Source organism: Macrobrachium rosenbergii, chromosome 44, assembly GCF_040412425.1.
Source record: "Macrobrachium rosenbergii isolate ZJJX-2024 chromosome 44, ASM4041242v1, whole genome shotgun sequence".
NCBI lineage: Eukaryota > Metazoa > Arthropoda > Malacostraca > Decapoda > Palaemonidae > Macrobrachium > Macrobrachium rosenbergii.
The window spans coordinates 36,444,538-36,460,569 of record NC_089784.1 but is presented as its reverse complement, the minus strand read 5'-3'; the positions used below and the strand labels follow the sequence as shown (position 1 = coordinate 36,460,569).

General features: G+C 36.3%; 1 protein-coding gene across 1 annotated transcript in view; it reads right to left on the bottom strand.

The window, feature by feature from the left end:
* Nucleotides 1-13,956, bottom strand: part of LOC136829527 (tryptase beta-2-like) — a 14,582-nt gene extending 626 nt beyond the window's left edge. The window contains exons 1-8 of the mRNA XM_067088355.1: nucleotides 13,828-13,956; nucleotides 13,231-13,359; nucleotides 11,900-12,067; nucleotides 11,445-11,699; nucleotides 10,327-10,421; nucleotides 8,684-8,790; nucleotides 5,630-5,856; nucleotides 4,730-4,959 (exon numbers count right to left, since the gene is read on the bottom strand). Of these exons, the coding sequence (XP_066944456.1) occupies nucleotides 4,730-4,959; nucleotides 5,630-5,856; nucleotides 8,684-8,790; nucleotides 10,327-10,421; nucleotides 11,445-11,699; nucleotides 11,900-12,067; nucleotides 13,231-13,276 (1,128 nt within the window). The 5' untranslated portion in view covers nucleotides 13,277-13,359; nucleotides 13,828-13,956. The remainder of the gene's footprint in view (nucleotides 1-4,729; nucleotides 4,960-5,629; nucleotides 5,857-8,683; nucleotides 8,791-10,326; nucleotides 10,422-11,444; nucleotides 11,700-11,899; nucleotides 12,068-13,230; nucleotides 13,360-13,827) is intronic.
* Nucleotides 13,957-16,032: the final 2,076 nt, after the last annotated feature.

The window sequence follows — 16,032 nt, the reverse complement described above, 5'->3', positions numbered from 1 at the left end:
CCCATAAAACTCAGCCACGGTTTTGTTGTTGGTACCTGTAGCGGTACCAGAAGTACGATTGTGGGCTAACCTTAAATAAAAATAAAATAAAAAGTACTGAGGCTAGAGGGCTGCAATTGGTATGTTCGACGATTGGAGGGTGATGATCAACATACCAATTCGCAGCCCTCTAGCCTCAGTAGTTTATTTAAGATCTGAGGGCGGACAGAAAAAGTGCGGATGGACAGACAAAGCCTCTCAATAGTTCACTTGTCAATAGCTAAATGTTAGTGACGTCATGGCAATGGATTCCCTTGAAAGGGTAGGAATTAAGAGGACGAATATATCTCTTAATAGCTTGGGTCAGGGATATCGATATCGAATAAAAACGATTAATTTTTAGTGGATTAGAAATCATTTTATGAAATAATAATGGATTCTTATCCCACAGAAAAATTGGCAGATGGACTTCATGCAGTTGTAGGAAAAAAACATAAAAAAATTGATATTTGAATAATATGGGATTTATATTTCCTTGGTAAATGGTTAATACAGAAAGAGAAGGATATTTGTATTTAAATGTAAATAAAAACGTCCCAGAGTATGGGATTAACCTCATATTCATAAGATACAAAAAGATATATGCTTGCATGAAATGAAATTCATGCACGCAAGCACATTACACGCACGCACACACATGAATATATAGACATATACATACTGTGTATATATATATATATATATATATATATATATATATATATATATATATATATATATGAATGTCTTTTACTGTCATACCACAGTATAATGTGAAGATAAAAAAGCCCATAAAATACTATTTGAACGTTGCAACCTTATACTTCGAGCACTTCCTTCTGTGCCCCTGTTCACTGGTAAAATATGGACAGATGAAATGCAGGTGACCGTTTCCCAAGAAGGAGGGAAAATAAACAATTCCCTAGTGGTTTTTGGCCTCATTAACTCCTGTTTGGCGATGCGTCTGGTGGTCGTGTTTCCTGGAATACCTTCTTCAGAAGAGGTTTGAGGATTAACCCGTCGATGTCATCTGATTTCCAATGTCCTCCTGATATTCATATTGTTGGTTTGACTGGTGATAGCAGATTCCAGCATCTTTCTTTTGTATGGACAGCTACTTTTGAAAACCAGCTCCTCCCCTCTCCAATTTATGGAATGGAATTTGTCTCTGATATGTAGGAAAATCCCCGAACTCTCCGAAGCACACGGTACTGATTTTTGTGCTCTATTAATGTTTGCAAGAGGGATCTACCCATCTCCCCGACGTAAATCTCATTACAATTGCTGCACGGAATCTTGTAAACTCTGGCTTCTTCCCCTTTTTTATTTAAGTATAGGTTAATGAGTGAGCTCCCAATGGATTTGGGATAATGGAAAATAAAAGGATTGTTAGACCCGAGTTGTTTGGTGGCTTTTTGGATTTTTCGTTGTACGGAAGCTTTATTTTGTTGTTGAAATCTATTTGTCTGTTGTGAGTGGGAACTCTGTAGTATATTTTATTCACTTTGTTAATAAGCCCTCTCAATAATGTGTGGTGGATAGAGCAGTTGCGTTAGGTGTTGGTGGATTGTGTTGAATTCTTTATCTAGGTACCATTTGGCCATATTCTAAGCCCCTGCTTAAGAAAATGAATAAAGTGGGTTTGCACCCCTACCATGATCTTTACAGAGACATCATGGTAGCTTAAGAAATGAATGAATTTAGTCTATTAAAAAATTCATTAGGAAACAGCTAAGCCAGTGGGTTTCCAGATCATATAAGGGGTTTGTGAAAGCATATTACCTGTTCTGTTCTCTTATGATCTAGGAGCTCGGCATTAAGTTTTCCGTCCTTTTCCCATTCTGTTTTTGAATTTTATGGTCAAAAGGAACTAGCAAATTTAGTTTATTAAAAAATTCCATAAATTAAAGTCTGTCCAGCTATCTTCATCAATCAAATCTAAGCCAGATACAATAGCTGTTGTTATCTCAAAGCCAGATCATATTAAGGGGTTTGATAGATGAAAACATCCAAAAGCCACCGAACAACTCAGGTCTAACAATCATTTTGTTTTACCCTTGTAACATTTTCTGTCCATATTTTACCAGTTATCCCAAATCCATTGGGAGCTCAAATAGTATTTTATGGGCTCATTAATATATATACTTAAATAAAAAGGGAAGAAGCTGAGTTTACAAGATTCTGTGCAGCAATTGTAATGAGATTTACGTGGGGGAGATACACACATAGATCCTCTACGCAAACATTAATAGAGCTAGTTATAAAGATCAGTGAAATATCGGTGTGTCAGATCTCAAAAAGTTAGTGATTTAGAGAGTTTGGGATTTTCCAACATATCAGAGACAAAGGCCATTCCATAAATTGGAGAGGGCGGAGCTGGTTTTCAAAAGTAGATTTTGTCCATACAAAAGACAGATGCTGGAATCTGCTATCATCAATCAAACCAACAATATTAGCTCATCAGCTCTGAGGACAAAAATGTTTTTGGAAATCGGATGACATCGATTGGTTAATCTTACTTAAACCTCTTCTGAAGAAGGTATTCCAGGAAACACGACCACCAGAGAGAAATTGTAAAAATGAATGGTGATTTAACATTTATTTGCTCGGCAACAAAAAAAGTTTATTTCTTAATAATTTAACATTGCATACTTTGATTTAATTTTCATTTACTAAGATTTTCTTAGGGAAATTATTTTCAAATCTTGATTAATTCATTTTAATAGTTTAAATTGTGCTTGATTAATTTAATTTCTTGATAAAATAAAGTTTTTGTTATTTAATTTTGTTTAATAATTTTACTCAAGAATTAGTTAAATTTTGTGTTGTTTGCAAGTAATAGTAAATTTTTCAGATTGTGAATTCTAATTATAAATTTTGAGTTTCAAAATAAATTTTTGTATTTAATGTTTTTAAAATGTTTCATTTGTTGGCCACCAGTGAATAGGATTAATTGTGTGCATAAGGCAAAGTGATAAACATGTTATGTTCCTTTAGTTTTGCTGGAGTGAATTAAGACCAGGGAAACAGTTAAAGTTGTTTGATGGATTGATGCCATTTTGCTTTAGTATGTTTCTTGTTTAATTGTTGATACCTCACACTTGTTTTGATAAACTTAGTTTGATTTTTCACATGATTAATAAGCTTTTTTTTAAAGAATCACTGTTACCTTTAGAGTACTCAGTTGTAATTTTTATTGTTATGAGAGTTCAGGTATCTGGCTGAAGTGAGGTAAATTTTTTAATTCTGTGATTAGTTGTGTAATAACCAGATACTTGGAACACTTTGTGACAATAAGATTTTGGTGACCAGACCTGGGAACAAAACAAAATATCACTCTGGTTTATGGTTTATACTGGTGGTGTTAGGGTTATATTTCGATAGGAGAGTGACCACATAATTATTTTGCATTGTATTGAGAATTACTTATTTGAGTAACTCAGAGAAAATGGTTGGTTTTCTGTGTATGGTAAATCTTTTCACTTACTTACATAGCATACACTATTTTAGTTATCATGACAGGTCTATCAAGATCGGCGTAGCCAGCAATTTATTCTTAAGAGCCTTATGGATTTGCTCCCCGGATTTCCTAGAAAAGGAATTTGAACTAATCCATAGGCAGCTGTCACCTTTGAAATACCCTGACCATATAATTGAGAAAGTAATTCATAAAGCTAACACAATATTCTATCGTCCCCCGCAAAACAAGACTAGGGAGACGCCCAACAATAAAATTAAAATCCCACAACTGGATAGGATTAAGATGTTGACACAGGCTCTTGGAAATTCTAACCCTTTTGCTTTTACCTACTCAAATACCCTAGCCAAATCCCTGATTAATGTCCAACACAAGCCAGTCTGTAAAGACACAGGGGTATACGAAATACCTTTCCTCAACTGTGACAAACCATATATTGGTTTTACTGGTAAATCACTCTCCCAGTACGGTATGGCTAACAGAGCTCAGCTATTTTTAACCATATAAATAACCATAACCACAGGGTAAACTGGAATGCGTCTCGTATAAGTTATAGCAGCAGTTGTAGGTTCAAAAGCCAGATGGTGGAATCAGCCCTGATTACTGTAAACAAAGAAATACGATGAATCTATCAAAAGGATCATGGGACTCAGATATTATAGATAAAATCTTCCTCCAGCCAGCGATTAAGAAGTGACGTAACGGGTGACCTCTGGATTGTTTGGTATAAATACCGCCTGTCTGTATTCCTTGCTTCACTCATATACTTGCCAGTAGAGGGAGACAGTTTAGTCTCTAAAATATAGCAATAACTGTCTACCTTTTGGCATTTTTATGGGCTTCTTCTATTAGATGGATATCTGTTTTAACAGAAAATATTTCATAGTCATATCTTCTTCTTCTTTATCTTCAACCTTTACCCATTTCATAGTCATATATATATATATATATATATATATATATATATATATATATATATATATATATATATATATATATATATATATATATGTGTGTGTGTGTGTGTGTGTGTGTGTATCACAAATAAGTTTGTCCCTTGGTTAGAGGGTGGTTGCACATAAATGCGAAACACCACCCACTATAATCTTTTGCATCAGTGGATGAGTCAAAGATGAATTCCCTGTTCAGAAAACTCCCACAAAGTCAGCCATTTTATAAACCTTTAAATCCTAGAAAGGCAAATTTATAGAGAGATAAGAGAACAGATCTTACCGTGCATATTCCAGCATCTGGAGGTTTTGTGGCACTGGAACAAACCATGGTGTCCTGGATGTACCTGGGCAGGGTGTACGTGTAAGCGGAGGACTGACCTTTCCAGACCGCATCGCAAGCATCATTTTTGAGGACTGTGACGTCGAGAACCTGAGGATTTCGTGGAAACCCGGAGTCCACTCCTGTGTAGCCCCATCCGAGGACCTTGCCAACCTTCCCGTCATAGTTGCCTTAAAAGGACAAAAAGATTATATAATATATATATATATATATATATATATATATATATATATATATATATATATATGTGTGTGTGTGTGTGTGTGTGTGTGTGTTGTGTGTGTTTATGTGTGTGTGTGTGTGTACATATATACATTAATGGAACTATGACAAGTAAGTCTTATTTCTGTGACAGCTACAGTCCTGATCACTCTGAAATAATGCTTAAAAAGTATGTTTAATTTCAGTACACGCACGCACACACACACACACGTATATATATATATATATATATATATATATATATATATATATATATATATATATATATATATATATATATATAATATACGCCTCCTTTTTAATTTATGAGGTTAGTGCTAGAGACGTACGACATTCCTGTTCTTCAGCAAGTCACCATTCACTACAGAAAGGTGTTCAAGTTGTAGTGTATGGACGATACAGACCCGGCAAACGTGAGTTGAGCGCTGTACCATTCAGTCACTTCGCCACTTTGGCTAATTTTAACCTTCTAATGGTAGGCGGTGAGTTCGCCACATCTCTGTGCTGTCAAAGTAACACTTGTAAAGGCACTACTTTTCTCCCAATTCAACGTAAGCAAATTGGCAATAAACTGGAATGAAGACTATGTAGCAAGACCTACGTCACACTGTGACTTACCATTTGCAGATGGAAGTTTCACAGGGGTGAGATTAACAGGGGTGGCCAGTTCCATAACAGCGATGTCATTTTCGAGAGTCACAGAGTCATACATGGCATGGACCACGGTCCTTTTCGGCGTTACTGACTGCGGGTCCTTCCAAAGGTCGTTCAAGTCAACTTTCTGGTTGGTGCTGATATCAGTGCGGCCGAATCTTACTTTCATTTCATATTTCTTTCGGCTGAACCTGTGGAAGAAAAAGTGGGGAAGAGAGAGAGAGAAATGATATCCATCAATTCTACCTGCAAAAGATATGATACCCCATATTATGGTGTATCCTATTTTTATTAATTATGAGATTGTTTTATGAGTTAAAAGATGAGATGGTTTCATAGCAATAAAATTATAACTTCTTTAACATTCCTACTATTAAAAAGATAATGCAAAGGAATGATGAGGGTGAGCTACAATTTGAGAAAGAATATGTTGTTCTAGAAGGAAGTAAACTCAGAGAAAAAGATCAAGTGAATAAATGGATCTCAAAGCAATGCTGTAAATAGAGAGATGTTTAAAGTGAATGCAATTCTGGGGTGGTTGAGCGAATATTTTGAAGAATGGTTGAATTTAGAAGACGGAAGAGATGCCGCTTGAATAACATAGTTGTAGAAAGGAATTAATATGTTAGTGACTATTTCGGACATTAGGAGGCTGAAGAATTGAAAGACACTAGAAATTCATTTCAAGTGAGAGGCTGTATTAAGACGGTAACACTTCGCATACGTGAGTGGCAACGGTTTGCAGTGTATGTCTGGATGAGAGAAAGGTTCCGAGGAAATGAGTGAGAGGAATAATGACTGTTCCAGCGTATAAAAGATAAGGTGACTGAAGCAAATGTAGCAATGATAGAAGCATGGCACTTTTCTGTAATCCATGGAAGTTGTCTGGCTGGATTTTGATTAAGGATGTAAGATAAGTAGCTGAAGGACTGATAGTGGAAGAACATTGTAGGTTTAGACGATGAAAAAGTGTTAGTAATGAAACAGTTATGTGAGAAGTTTGAATATGAAGGAAAAATCTGTATGTAGCATGCAAGAACCGACAAGAACAGTAACTGGTTTTTTGTAAAAGTGGGTCCGAGAAAATTATTTTCATGTCTCACTCCATGGCTACTTAAATTCTTTATGGTTGGAACGTTGCTAGAAGTCAGACAAAGGGCTTCAGATGTCGGTGTAAAGTTGTGAGATATGATAATTAATGAGTTGCGAATGGAGTGTGGAGCGGTTGATGCTAGCAGATGAAACTGCAGGAACTTACAAGAGAAACTTGAAAGTAAATGAGAGCAAGAGTAAGTTCAGATGTGTAAATGGAGACCACGAGGATTGAGTAATGAACGTTGATACAGATGTAGTAATAATGGAGGTGTTTAGTTATTTGATGGTGATGGTAGGATGAGAAAAGATACGAGTCACATGATAACAAGAAAAGTATTACGATATGTACAGAATCTATGGGTCAAAGAGGTGAAGTGTGAATTCTAATTGCGATTGAAAGAAAAAGAAAAAGGGTTGAAGCTGCTGAGATGAATTGTTTATATATATATATATATATATATATATATATATATATATATATATATATATATATATATATATATATATATATATATATATATATATGTATGTATGTATATATATTCAAAGCTTATGCACACGTAGCATCCTTAACTCTCTAGAGCCAAAGGATTCACAGAGAAGAATCTGGATCTGAGGTCATTTGTTGATCTTCGCTTTCTTTGAACTGTGAAATTTAGGTTAATTTTCCTTTTGGAATCTTATTTTTAATATTTATTTTTTTTTAGCGATGCTCACCTCAGGGGCGTCATTTCAGATTTTTGTCGGGGGGGGGGGGGGCAAAGATGGTTTCGCGAACGAAGCGAGCCTAACCAGTTGGGTTTTTTTTTATTTTGCGCTATTTTATGAGCTTTTTGAAGCCACTTGAGCAAGGTATTTCAACAAACAACAAAATAGGCGGACAAACAAACATTGTGTGTGGTAGAGAAATATAGATAGATAGATAGATAGATAGGTAGATAGATAGATAGATAGATAGATATAACTTAATGTGGTGACACCTTTGAATTTCGGTAGAAATAATGGAAAACCCGCTGTGTTACTTCTTGGGGCTTGTGGGTATGAGGGGGCCAAGTTGAGGGCGGGGGGGGGCAACTTGAGTCTTGGGGGCAGTTGCCCACCCAGCCCCCCCTAAATGACGCCCCTGGCTCACCTATATATTGGAATGTAGTTCCATTTTAGATCAAGTAGAAGTCCTGAAGATAGCCATGGGTTAATGGCTGAAAGAACTGTGTTTTACGCATGAAATGAAGCAGCAAAGTAGTCGTTTCTGTTTATCCCTTCGAAACTTATGCCTTTAAGATAAGAAGTGCTGGAAATTGTATAAGTGTTGCCAAACAGTTACAGGCGTCCCATATACTTAAGCACCAAATGAAAATAAAGTAAAAGGTTGCGCCAAAAAAAGCATAAAGGTGGAAGGGTCTGGACATCTTGGATGGACATGAAGGAGCTACTTCATCACAGAGAAAGAAGAATAACTGCGAGTGAGGATTGCCGAGTCTCCAACTGACCTAACCTGATATGTGTGTGTTCATGTGACTATGTGTGCATGTTCGCGTGCGCTCGTGTGTGTATGTCCAGCATGGTTGAAAGTGTACAGAGGTGGCAAAAGTAACAAAAAAAAAAAAAGAAAGAAAGTCTATTATGTGAGTTGCTCAAGACGTGAATATTCCGCTTCCAAGAGTTAACCCCCAGAACCTTCCTAGCATTCATGTAGGTGATATTCTAAATCTTAGCTCAGTAACGCTAACTTTGGGCACTAGCCATAAATGTAACTATATTATGTATTCTTCTGAACTTATATGTTTTATGCAGAGACTGGTTTCTGTCAATGTCCCAAATTCGATAGTGTGTGTGTGTGTGTGTGTGTGTCTGTGTGTCTATGTGGAGGACAAGGCGAGGGAGAGGCAGATCGAGCGCGGTACGACATTTGAATTCTCTCACCCTTTTTGCGTGACGCAATGAGCAGCGGTGAGAGCGTACTTGGGGCTTATCAAGACGGCGCCGCAGAAGAATGGGTCATCGAAGTCGTTCTTAAGTAACATGTAGCCCTGATACAAAATACAGAAAAAGAGGAATAATGGCATAAAGAACAGTTAAATAATCGTAAAGTGAAAAATGTTATGGAAGGAAGAACGAACAAATAAAACAGCAAGTTATCCTTTATTTATGCTTTAGCATAGGGTAGATACCAGTAACAGTACAAAAGGTAAAAACTATTAATGATATAAAAAAAAACAATAAGGTATTTTTATCCTCATTATGTTAAGTGATACGTATTGATACTTATTAATCTAACGGTATGAAATACATTAACCATATTTTTTTTATTTAGAATAGATTTGTCCAACTTTATATGAAAATTTGGTTTAAGCCTTGAAATCTTAATTAGACACATTGTACCTTTTGAACTTGAATAAATTACTGAATGTTGAAAAATGTGAAAATTTAATCATTCTTGAAACAAACAGAACGCCTATTATCAAAAAATGTAATTTTACAGGTATAATTAAAAAAAGGGTCCTAATCAGTGACAGCTCATGCGAAGTATTATATCTGAAGAATTGGAACTCTTTCATAATAATAATAATAATAATAATAGTAATAATAATAATAATAATAATAATAATAATAATAATAATAATAATAATAATAATAGCCTTAGTGTTCATTTTTGTGTGAATATGTACAGAGGAAGTTAAACGATATTGAGACCTGAGAATTAGTTTTTAGACAGTGTTATCAGATCCTTTGGCCAGATATTTCACCCTTTACGGCCTGAATAGAAGAAAATGGTAAAGAAAATAGAGTTTACCGATCATTTACTGCATTTACTGGAAGAAGAAGTATAGTGAAACTCGTTTTCTGTCTCGAATACTCTTAAGCTTACGCTTGCTTATAGTAAATAAACCCCAGCAACAAAACGCAGACAACGGTGTTCACAATAACAAAATTTCAAATATACAATGATGTACGTTGAATGTTAATATCTGAAGGGAGTCTTTAATGTAGGTGTCATCCAGTTTTATCAGAATTTGTTCATCCGTTCTCAAAATATATCTCTAAAACGTACGCTCTCAGTCACATATGGTGGGTGAGCATGGTCTGCTTGCAAGTTTATTAATGGCAGACATTTGCTAGTATATTATATATTTCAGATAAACATCTCCACGATACAGTAGAGTTAATGCCTATAATAATAATAATAATAGTTTGAAGGTGCAATCAGACAGCGCAAAATTACTCCAACACGGTCTTCATAATGCTCTGGGTCATTTACATATTTTTCTTGAATACATAATTACTCACAGACATTTTATCATTCATGTTTGCTTTAGAAAGAAATAGGCAGTCTGTTTTTCTTCATTGAAAATCAGTGACCAAAGCAATAAACGAAGCTACTCTTAATCCCAGAACTGAGCAGGACTCGGATCACACCAAAATTCAGGTAACTGTTTTTTAGAACATAGTGAAGTTTTGTGTTAAATAATAAAAATCCATTCATTGTTTGCCACATGATCTTAAAAATAGACAAACAGACAAAAGGACTCAAAAAACAAACCATAATAATGATAATAATGACTTACCAGCCAAGGATACTGCGTTCTGACGTCTGTGACAGTGTTACCCCCAGCGACCCTGTTGGGTAACACCAGGCCCAGCTTGCTGACGATTTTCTGAACTGTGAATCAGAAATCAAGTTATTTTAAAACTATGTTAAAAGGTTTTTCAGTGGTACTGCATCACAACCACCAACTGAATTTCAACACAACATATTTCGGAGACAAATTGTTGCACAGGATAATTCACTCTTTTCGATTTGAATTTATTTGATTCATGAAAATTCGTTATAAAGTCCAGCACCGGGGCACTTTAAGCGAATCATTGCTTAAGGTATCGAAAACAGGAGTTGGAGTGATTGGACAGCAAGTTAAAAAAAAAAAGAGAAGTAGAATAAAAAAAAAAAAAAAGTGGGTGTGGCAAGGGGCCGAAGGGACGCCACAAGCACCTTTTAATAAAAATGCTGAGGTGTTGGCTTTCAAATTTGTTCCTAACCTTGGACGATAGATCAGAGTAAAAAATACAAGCCCAGGTAAAAAAAAAAAAATAATCTGGGCATAGATACAAAGTTTCATGAAAATCGGACGTAAATAGGATAATTTTCTTGTAAAAATGATTTGTTAACTTATTTAGAAAAATAAATCGAGGTATAAATTTTTTGGAAAAGTAATTAGGTCTACTCACCTTTAGAGTACATTTATACAGAATTTCAACAACACCAGAGAAAAGGGAAATGTCGAAGAATTAATATTTTTGGTTTTTGAATTAGGCGGTGTCCTTGAAAAATAGGTCATGGTGTAGATAGTTTGGAAATTAAAAACATGCGCGTTAAAATCAAATAAAAATCAGCAGCTGATCTTTAGATTGACATGTGACCTTCAAGAACAAATCAAGGAAAAGATAGAATACATAAGGAGAACACAGCTGATCATTCATCATGGGGAAAATAATGACCAAACCCCAAGGTACGAGCAGATGCCTCCCGAGGTTCACCAAAATCAGATAGAATAGGGAAGGAGACAAATAATTATGAATAAGTATAATAATACCATACATAGCAGTTAAAACACAATAATAATAAATTATTACTGCTATGCGATGCAATCAAATAACAACAATAACACTTCTATTTGTTTGAACTTACTAAGGTCTGCGAAGATATTTTTTCCCAAGAACGAGAGGTTGATTGGGAAAGGCGGCAAGTAGATCCTTGAAGTATTACCGAGGCACTTGAGTAGCTCCGAGTCCATGAGCTCATGTGTAGGTTTCTTAGACGGAGAAGATGGACCTTTGGAGGCTGATGGAGTCTTCACTCGGTGGTGCTTGCGACGGCCTTCTCTGGCGCCTCCGACTAGAGAAGCTTCTTCGGCCTCTAGTGGGGCGTTTTCTATGTTCCGCCCTGAGCATTTCGGAAAAAAGTCGTTACTATCTAATTGATCGAGTTGCATCGGTTGCATCTGTATAAAAAAAATATTTGCCTTATTTTTATTTCTTTTACTTGATTTATTCCTCTCTTTACAAATCGGCTGATTTAACTGCAGAAAAGTGGAGTCAATTGATCAAAGATTTTAAAGGACAAGTGACTGGCCACTGACTTACCTGCGAAGACATTCACTCTGTTACAAGGAATCTGCGTCATTCGTAACTGGAACTTCGAAGGGTTGACGGTGGTGCTGATGGTCTTCGTGTTTATTAAGAATATCACATACTCTGGGAGTGACAAGAGATTCGTCAGCCCTGTCTGTGTTTGCTTCACTTTCACATACACTTGGAGAGAGAAAAAAGAATATCATTAGCAGAATGTCAAGGTTAGATTAAAAACTTCGTAAATCCATCATAGAGGCTGAATGAATTAAAACAAAGCCTGTGAAACGCATTGTTCCTTGAATATTCATAATTCTGTATGACAGTATAAACCTTTTAAATGTACCAAGAGACGTTAAATAACCTAGAACATATTTTTTTTTTTATATATTTAATTATGACGGCCAGGTTTCAAGACAAAGTTGTTCACTTGGGAAGAGGAGTTATTTAAATTATTGAGGAAAAGACTGGTTTTCATAAAACAAAACTATGATTCAGTAACGTAGATAAATAACAGTAATCGATAGCTAAAAGTAAGTCGCTGGCAAAGAATTCGAATTCTAACTGATTTGAAGTTCACTGCAAATGGTTTGTAACTTTGTGCTCCAGTTAGTAAAAACCTATGCGGTATTGATAAGCTGCATGATTTTTTATCCATATTCCATACTCTTATTACTTTATCATACTTTAGGGGCGGTGAGAAACAAAGGGTTAAAACACCTGGAAACATGTACTCTTGGCTGTAACTTTAATAAACCAATAATTACTTCAGACGACTGATCAATAGTTGCTGTATGATTTACCAGGTGACAAAAACAAACAGATGCATATGCTCTCATGTATTCACATAAAAACGTATATTACTCGCTTGATGACTATAGAAAAGTACTTTCACATTATTTTATGGCTAAACTAGGGAATAAACGGAATTCGGCAAATGAATCATCATTCATTACTGAGGTACCGTACTGGATTCTTCCCAAGAGACTGGAATCAACATAATTCCCTGCATATGGCAGTCAGATTTGAGATCTGTGGTATCCATTCATCTGGAAAAACACCCAACGATTCTGGTCTACGTGTCTTTGATTTATCTATTTAAGTTGGATGACTTGTGGGCCATCTGCATGTTTATACGCATAAATACAACAAAATGGATGAAGAAAGGCTTCAAAATTACCCTGAAAGCCTTTTATTCTTCACTAGACTAACTCTTCTTTTCAGGACTAAGCCAAATACTACTCTTTCTCCTTTCTTTTTCTTGTGTTATTCGGCCCTGAACTAGATACGTAACCGGGTTGCCTGGCCCAGTAACCTCTTCGTTAAAGATTTATATTACTACTCACTTTCGTAACCAGTGAGAGCGCCGCAGAAATGGAGATCCATTGCCATCCGCCATGTTCAATATGTAAAGAGCATTGGCCATACATTGATTTTTTATCTGGGAGTCCAATATCAGATCCAGGAACTCGACCCTGAAAAAAACGCATGTATGTTTATGCGGGCGTTTGTAATGACATGAGGACAATAGTATTATAAGAATGATAGTAGATATCAATGAAACACGGTAAGACTTCACCTATCAAGTCACGGAAAAGTAGTTAGCTTATATCAGTCTCACAATTTCACGGCACTACGAAATAAAAGGTGGGCGAAGCACATGCACACAAATATATATACATACATACGTGTATATATATGTGTGTAATATATATATATATATATATATATATATATATATATATATATATATATATATATATACATACATATACTGTATATTACATGTATACATATACATGCGTGCGTGTTCGTACTTACGGATATCAGGTTTTAGTAAATATACATATCCTTACTTTTTGATAAGAGGCACGTTAGTGGGATGATAATCATAAAAAGAATGAAAGAGAAATTTAAAAGAAGTTATAGATTTCAAGCCTTACTTGATGTAGCAGACGCCGTTGGCGGGTGCGAGCTTGAACGTGCATATTCCGGCCTCCGTCAGAGGGTTTGGGTACCCAGTGCTTTGCCAGAAAGTCAGTCTCTGTCCCGACGAACCTCCGCAGGTACGACGAACTGTCGTAAAGAGCCCGGAATTGGAGGAAGAATCGTGGCAGGGTATTATTACTGTTACTTTATGATTATTATTAGTCAGCGTTAACGCAAATGAACAGGCAACAATCCTAGAACTCCCCTCACTGATTTCTAAAGCAGGCTTTCGCTAAACAGGTATCCATGTGGGAAAAAGAAGAAACGGAAGTAAGAAAATTGCAAATAACTAAAGGAGGAACGGCATGAAAACAAATATTTATTAATAACCTTTAAACACGGTAACGCCAGTCACGTAAGTTAAAGGAAAGATGAATAGCGTTTTAAAACAGCCGATTCATTCCCGGCGGCATGGGAGAGGTAAATGGCACTGGCTTAGGCGGTAAAGAGAGAACAAACAAAGTTTCACGGATTTATATCCCGTACATGTATTTTGAAATAAATTCTTTTATTATTCCGTTTTGCTGCTTTATTCTATGCTTTCTCTTTTTACGCATATGGGCGTTCTGTTCATTTAAAAAATTTTGTAAGTTAATGGCCCTTTTGTGTTTTTGAATAATAATAATAATAATAGGTTAATAAGTTTTACTGAATATTATTGCTGCTTCAGCTGCATTTATTTTTTAGAAGACTTTTTCTATAAAACAAATGCAGCAATAATATTCAATAAATCCTGTGTAAAAGAAGGTCTGCTGCCAAATTATAATAATAATAATAAGTAAAAGCAAAAAAGACAGAAAACTGCGAAACTTTCCTCGGATGCAGTGAACAGATGACTGAGGAAAATTCTCAGACTGGCTTTGGGATCTTAGTGGTGATAACGTCGCGAATGTTGGAAAGTTACTCTCGGTAATCTTTCATTAAGTAGTAATGAAAAGGATTTCACATCGTGAATATCTGATGGGTATTAATTCTCCCAGTAGGGATTTATTAATTTTCCTAGTGGGGATCTGACAAACGAAAGGATGGCAGTTCTTTCTGCACTAAGAGTATGTAATTTACGACATGCCGGATTGATCTTCAATGAAAACCATCGTTAAATTTTTTTAATGTGCTCCAGCCTTTTGAATGGACTGCTGATAAATCTACTAAAAGGCAAAACTTGACTTAAGGCTCGCACGTTCATTAGGCAGGGATGTTACATATGATGACAAGCTAAAGCTGGTTAGGTTAGGCCCTGTCCACACTAGCGGGCATGCCCGTCGGGCACTTCCAGCTGTTTATATTTTCTCTCGCTTCTGAAGCAGTGTTACCAGACATTCGCATCGTTTTGGCTCCATACTCGGTCGGTCAGTATAGTGGAACGGTTATGGGAACAGTGTTTGCCCGTCGGGCAGTGCCCGCTAGTGTGGACAGGGCCTTAGAGTTCCTCGTTAGGCGAGTCGATAGAGCTGTGGACTAGCACTCGCTAGGCCCGAGTTCAAGTCTCCGGCCGTCTAATGAAGAATTAGAGGAATAAGCTGTAGGTCCCATTGCTAAGTAACCAAGTGGTTCTTAGCCACGTAAAATAAGTCTAATCCTTCGGTCCAGCCCTAGGAGAGCTGTTAATCAGCTCAGTGGTCAGGTAAAACTAAGGTATACGTAACTTTTTTGGTTAGGTTAGATCATTTAGGATTAACTATTACACTTTTCAGTGAGTACACATCGAAATTTAGAATTATCTCGTTCTTTGTGACAAGAAAATGGGCCAGTATCCTAATAAAGTCAGTCTAAAGACAAGTTTTATCATAAACAAATCTATAAAAAGGACAAGGAACTTACATTCACAGCAAGGACCTTGCAAAACCGTGCAGTTGCTCAGAAAATTCGGGAATCCATTCTCCTTGAGGCAGGTCAGCTCGTTCTTGCAAACGCCGGTTAAGTTAGACGCTCCTTTGGGGCCACAAAACGACTCTCCGAAGATGCCGCCGAGGTTCGAAAAAACTGTAGGTGGAAGAAGAGCATGGGCTTTTGTTGTCTTTGACTCCAAATGAAGGTTAGGGATTTTGCTTTCATTCATTATAAAGGGATGTTGATGCTCGTAGAAGCTAATGGTAAAAAGCATAAAAACATTACCCTCGTTCACATTGTGAATGTGCGTAATGTTTTTCTGACAGTGT